The sequence below is a fragment of the Brassica oleracea genome, chromosome C8 (assembly GCF_000695525.1).
Source record: "Brassica oleracea var. oleracea cultivar TO1000 chromosome C8, BOL, whole genome shotgun sequence".
NCBI lineage: Eukaryota > Viridiplantae > Streptophyta > Magnoliopsida > Brassicales > Brassicaceae > Brassica > Brassica oleracea.
The window spans coordinates 17588072-17595405 of record NC_027755.1 but is presented as its reverse complement, the minus strand read 5'-3'; the positions used below and the strand labels follow the sequence as shown (position 1 = coordinate 17595405).

The following is a 7334-nucleotide window of genomic DNA, read 5'->3' as shown; positions in this document are numbered from 1 at the left end:
GAATTTCCTCGGAAATTCCTCGGTATATTCCGAGGATTTCATTTTCTATCAGAATGTCCGTCAGAATACCGCTGTTTTCTTGTAGTGATAGAGCTTATTTTGAAAATAAAAACTCCCACCCACTGCTTGCTAGATACTAGTAAGACTTGATTGATCAGCATGTGAAAATATGATGATGGATGATTAGTGAAAAATAGTTGTTTATACTGGTGGTCGTTGTGTATACTGATAGTCAACCTATGAAGGAAGTTTTTATATTGCAATTGTTAATATCTACTCTATTAAAATATAGTCTTATTTTTATCTACCGTAAAAATGTTGTTAGATCAACTCACTAGAAATTAATATATTACTTAATATTTAAAAAAATGGAAAAGATATTGTTCTCCTACATCTTAGATTTTGTGACGTGATCTTAACTATACTTTGGTAAACTAGATGATAACCTGCGCCATGCGCGGAGTAATTTTTTTTAAAACATGTTGAATTTAAATATTATAAATAGTATACTTTGCTATCAATAACTTTTTTTACATTTGAATCTTAGGATTGGGTACTCGGGTACCAATTGGCTCGGTTCGGTTTGTTCCGATCTTTGCGAGTTCAATTTAATTCGAATCTTTGCGGGTTTGGTTTGGGTTTGGATTCAGATAACTCATTTAATTTTAAAAACAAAATAAAGTTCAAATATAATTTAAATTTCTCAAAATTTAAAAATAAAAATAATATATAATATATAAATTTGAATAATGTATGCCAAAATACTTAAACTTAAAATAAAAATTGGTTTACCTTAAATATTTGGATAAGAAATCAATGGATATTTTAAGTAATTTTGGTATTTTGAGTATCGTTTAACTATTTTAAACATGTACTTTTAACTATTTGTATATATTTTTAAGTATTTTGGACAACTTAAAAACATCTTATATATTTTGTATATTCTTTAGATATTAAATTTAAAATAATTAATATATTTAACTATATAAATATGGTTCGAATATATTCGGATACCCGAGATAATTTGTTTCGGACCCGGTTCTATTCTGGTTCTCTAGATACCAAAATTTTGAACCCGTTCGGATATCTAACCAATTTTGGTTAAAGTTCATTGCTACCTTTTCGGATTATATTTGGTTCGATTTTTTAGATTCATATTTTTGCCCAAACCTATATTTTTTATTGTAACAAAATTTTAAACGAAATTGATGATGATTCGTATTGATTTTGGGTATGCAGTATTTGTTAGACCAAAATACATTCTTCTATGTACGTGGCCCATTTAGTTAAGGAAACCAATGGACTGAACTAAAGAAAACATTACCATTTCAGATTTTTAATCGACACTTCCAAATTATTCATTGTTGGTATTGTGACGAAGAGAAAGGGGGTAAGTGTTACGAAAGCAACTTTGTTGTGCAATCCATATTCTCGCTAGGTGATTCAATAGCTTCTAAATAAATCTCCGTTGTATCTACCGAGATTTAGTAATTTATAGACGTTTTAAAAAATTCAAAATATAACATATAAGAAAAAAAATCTAATTTTTTATTATATGGTTAGTGTGATTGTTTAATTTATTTTAAAAATATAAACTTTCAAATATGAGAGAATCTCATAATAAATAAATTGTATTAAGTTGTTATCGATTATTTGGTGTGCAAGTCAAGTTAGTATGAATAATATCTTGTTAAGAATCTTGTAGATAAGGATTATATTTTTGAAATATTTTCTGAATAATATCTTTGTAATTTTCTTGTAGATAAGGATTATATTTTCGAAATTAGTAGTTACAAATATTATTTAAATAAATAATACATGTAATTCCTAACTTCTACTCTATTTCAAAAAAAAAGAAGATTTTTATAAATAGATATCATATTTTGGCACTTTTGAAATTATATAGGAACCTAACATATACATGTTCGGTGTCTGATTATATGATGTTGATAAGAGAAAAGTATAAATCAACTTAGAGAAAAGTTTAATCTATTGTAAAAGAGGTCCAAGTGAGAGTTATTGAATTGCTAATATAATTGTATAAATACAATCGGTACAGTTTAATAGAGTAGATAGAACATAATTCAACAAAACATAATTTGTTTGGTTTAATATAGTAGATTGTTGGTTTAATTTAAGTTATCTGGTTTTAATTTTATTGTATAATTAATTGTAACTAACACGATATTGTCCATAAATTATGTAACACACTAACAAATGTAAAACAGTCGAAAATTTAAATGACAACTTCAATGGTAGATAAATTTAGGACTCTATTTTAATAGAGTAGATATTCTATATTTAAATAATAAATCCTTTTATATGAAAAATATATATTTGGTTTACATAATCTTAGGTATATATATATATATATATATATTGTAAACATATCTACATAAGTTTTCGCATCTAAATATATACATAATATTTTGAGATTCCATATTTTATTTGAAATAAAAAATGTTGTTACAAAAATATAAGAATAGTAGAACATATGATTTAAAATAAATAAATAAACTATGAAAATTATATAGTGATGAAGGTTTAAATTATTGTAACAAAAGAAAAAATTCACCTATATTTGAGTTATATTATATATATTATTAATTTTCAATAATAAAATCAGTTAAATTATTATTAATTTTAAATTTTGTAACAAAAATGACAACAATATCCGCGCCTCCGCGTGGGTTAGAATCTAGTTTACTCTAAACTAGAGTTAAATTTTTGGGTCAACAAATAGAGTTAATTTTTACTTTCATTTTTTTTTAAATAGAGTAATGAGTAAAAAATAGAATAATAAATAATCTCACTTAATAAAAAATGGTAAAAAATAAATAAATAAACTATGAAAATTATATAGTGATGAAGGTTTAAATTATTGTAACAAAAGAAAAAATTCACCTATATTTGAGTTATATTATATATATTATTAATTTTCAATAATAAAATCAGTTAAATTATTATTAATTTTAAATTTTGTAACAAAAATGACAACAATATCCGCGCCTCCGCGTGGGTTAGAATCTAGTTTACTCTAAACTAGAGTTAAATTTTTGGGTCAACAAATAGAGTTAATTTTTACTTTCATTTTTTTTTAAATAGAGTAATGAGTAAAAAATAGAATAATAAATAATCTCACTTAATAAAAAATGGTAAACCATTCCTCGGAGAGAGAATGTGCAAAGGCCCGGTGGCCACGCATGCGGAAATCTGATGTGGTACAGATTCGAACTCGGATCTTTTGGGGATCCAAGAACACCTTGACCACCCGACCACAGATGCGTGGTTTAATCTCACTTTTTACTCTGTTATGAAGTTAAAAATGAAGGTTGGAAAAGATTTTACCCAAAATAAATTTAGAATGAAAATTGGAGTTTTACCCAAAATAAATTTAGAGTGAGAAAAACTTTAAATTTTGTTTTAATAAAATTATTGTTAAATATATTTTATAGTATTAAACAACAAGCTGTAAAACTTAATTTGGAAGCTAATATATCTATTTATTTTTAATCTTTGATCAGTGTAGATTCATTTTAAAGCTAAAACATATATATCTTATTAAAGTAAAAGTACTTTAACATTTAGTTTGGCAACATAGATAGCAGTTTAAAAAAAAAATAGTGTTGTTTGGAAACATGGATACCAGTAATTTGGAAAAAAATAATAACGGGCTTATCTATCTCCTATATATTAAAAGAGAAGCATTACAACATTTGAAGTAGCCACGTGTCATCACCACAATGATTCTTAGAATCATTAGAGAAATATGTTGGTCATCCTAAATATATAATATGTTTTTTTATTAAACTAACCATAAATTAATTATTAATGTTCTCAATTATTTCTTTCAATAAAAATTTTCGGAATTGCCTCATGTGGCTAAAGTATATATGATAATTGATGATTTTGAATAATAAAGATTTGATACAAATTAGTGTATTCTCTATCATTTTTGTTTAACTTTAAGTTATTAAAATAAATTAAACAATCACATTAACCATATAATAAAAATTTAGATTTTTCCGTATATGTTATATTTTGAACTTCTTAAAAAGTTTTACATTGAATTTTTTTATGATCCATGATTTAATTATTTTTTATCATAAGATATAAATAATTACGATGCAAAAAAAAAAGATATAAATTATTACAAAATCATGTATGTAGAAAGTCTCATATATTTTCGGAATTGCCTCATGTGGCTAAAGTATATATGATAATTGATGATTTTGAATAATAAAGATTTGATACAAATTAGTGTATTCTCTATCATTTTTGTTTAACTTTAAGTTATTAAAATAAATTAAACAATCACATTAACCATATAATAAAAATTTAGATTTTTCCGTATATGTTATATTTTGAACTTCTTAAAAAGTTTTACATTGAATTTTTTTATGATCCATGATTTAATTATTTTTTTATCATAAGATATAAATAATTACGATGCAAAAAAAAAAAGATATAAATTATTACAAAATCATGTATGTAGAAAGTCTCATATATATATTAATATCTTTTAATTAAACTATATACCATAGAAAATACATAAAGATTTTAATTTTGAAATTTGCTTTGAACAATTTTTTTCTGATAAAATCTTTGAACAAATACTGACAACTTAATATTTAAAATTTAAAATTTAAATTGAATGTTTATAAAAATTATAAATTACTAAAACTTTCAAAATATTGTACAATGAAAATTTGTTATCAGCGATTTGAATTTTTTGTTATAAAAGATACTAATAAATAGAACGCATCATTTAACAATATATCAATAATTAAAAATGTACTATTTCTCTATGTATATATTATGTAAATTTAATTATATAAAAAGAAAATAGAAAAAGTGATCGTTTGGACTAATATAAGTTATTTACGTATTCATCCCAATTTAATTATATACGTAATAGTTACTAATTTTTTCATTATCCAATCTATATATATATATATATATATTATTTTATAATATATAAAAGAACATATAATATGTAAAATAATTTATTTATATGATGTTCATCTCGTGCAAGGCGCGGATCTTAATCTAGTCTATCTTATTAAAGTAAAAGTACTTTAAGCTTTTGTTTGGCAACATAGATAGCAGTTTAAAAAATAGTGATGTTTGAAACATGGATATCAGTAAGTTAGGAAAAACAATAATGGGCTTATGCTATTAAAAAAATTGGAAGCCCATTACATTATACTAAAAAGTAATGAGTTTATATTACTTGATATACATATTCAAATGAAAATAATAATTTAAAATTGATTTATATCAAAAATTCATTCAAAAATATATATATATTCAAAATTTGATTTTTACTAACATACTTTCCAATAACCATTATATTTTTTTTTCAATATATATATATATAAGAAAAATACAATAACAAGCTCAATTTCAAACACCAAAATAAATTATGGTTTTTATATTTCACATTGAAATTTAAAAATATAATATATGCGATTATTTATATGATTGTACCTAAAATATTATTAATTATAAGAAAACTTTTTAGAAAGTACGTATAAAATACGATTAATTATATGATAACACATATTTTGTAACCTATGATGACACATATAGGATATATAATAGTGATTAGGGGTGGGCGTTCGAGTTCATTTTCAGGTCTGTTTGGGATTTCGTGTTCGGTTCAGATCTTTGAGGATTCGGTTTGGAATTGGATAACCAATTTAAATTGGTTTGGTTTAAAATTGGGTATAGAACTAATAATTATTTAAGTATTTTTAGAGTTTTGCGTATATTTTAACTATTTTAGATATTTATGTTTGATTATTTGTATATATTTTCAAGTATTTAAACGAACTTAAAATTATCATATATATTCTGGATGTTTTTATATATATTAAATCTGAAATAATTAATATATAAGCATATAAATCTATTTTGGATACCCAAAATACTTTGGTTCGGATCGGATTAGGTTTCAGTTCTTCAAATACCAAATTTTGAATAATTCAGATATTTAATCAATTTCGGTTCGGATTTAGTACTACTTATTCGGGTTGGGATCGGTTCGATTCTTCGAATTCGAGTTTTTTGACCAATCCTAAATAGTGATATAAAAAAATAGCATCATATTTTTAAAAAAAAAATACCGCGGGGGTCAAAATCTAGTCTTATATATTAAAACGGAAGTCACAACCTTGATTTATGTGTGATTTTTTTTAAAATGAACATAATTGACCTATTCCTAGAAAGACATGTTACATTTAATATCTAATCTAATCATTTAAATTTTGGGTCTACAGAAATTTTTTATTGGGCTATAAATAATTGGATTTAAACAATAGATGATTCATTGGATTTATAGATAGTATAAATTAAATAGATATAAATTAAATAAATCAAAAATCAACATAATTTATACCCGGACCTTACAGTAGAGTCCCTCATTGACTCTACCTCGCGTACTTGGAATTCAGACGCAATTCGGGCTTTGGTGGACCCTCAGGATGCGAAACTTATAGAAAGTATTTCCCTAAGCAGGACTCAGCGGGTTGATAGAGATGGATGGCACTTTACAAAAAATGGAAAATATACGGTCAAATCAGGATATCAGGTAGAGCGGATTTATCCAGATAGAGAAAGAGTACCAATACTGATTGGTCCCACAGTGGATGTATTGAAGGCTTTCTGCTGGAAAATACGGTGTTCGCCAAAGCTAAAACATTTCCTATGGCAACTAGTGACAGGGTGTATAGGAGTGCGGAAGAATTTACAAGCAAGGGGGATTCAAGGGGATATTTGTTGTGCAAGATGTGGAGCTCCTGAGGAATCAATAAATCATGTGTTTTTTGAATGCCCTCCAGCTCTCCAAGTTTGGGCTCTTTCGAAGATACCATCAAATCCAACTATTTTCCCAACAAGTTCTCTCTTCACAAACATGGATCATCTATTCTGGAGAGTTTTACCACAGATGGAGGATCACCAGTTTGTATGGATACTATGGTACATCTGGAAAGCTAGGAATAATAAAGTTTTCAGCAATTTGGATATGGACCCTATGGATACGCTTAAATTGGCGGAAACAGAATCGACATTGTGGGCTGAGGCACAAGTTGTGAATGACCAGAGGATGCCACCACCAATAATAGATATGATATTGCCGTCGATCCCAGGAAGATGGTGTTTCACAGATGGCTCGTGGAAAGAGGGGGTTACTTTTTCAGGGCAAGGTTGGCTTAGTACTTTGGAAGGTTTTAATGGATTGTTGGGGGCGAGGAATGTTCGGGCTAGTCTTTCGCCTCTTCATGCGGAGATGGAAGCGCTACTATGGGCAATGGAATGTATGAGGAATTTAC

General features: G+C 26.0%; 1 protein-coding gene across 1 annotated transcript in view; it reads left to right on the top strand.

Annotated features, from left to right (window-relative positions):
• Window positions 1–6406: 6406 nt before the first annotated feature.
• The window catches only part of LOC106308810, a 2559-nt gene continuing 1631 nt past the window's right edge, over window positions 6407–7334 (top strand). The window contains exons 1-2 of the mRNA XM_013745929.1: window positions 6407–6557; window positions 6646–7319. Of these exons, the coding sequence (XP_013601383.1) occupies window positions 6544–6557; window positions 6646–7319 (688 nt within the window). The 5' untranslated portion in view covers window positions 6407–6543. The remainder of the gene's footprint in view (window positions 6558–6645; window positions 7320–7334) is intronic.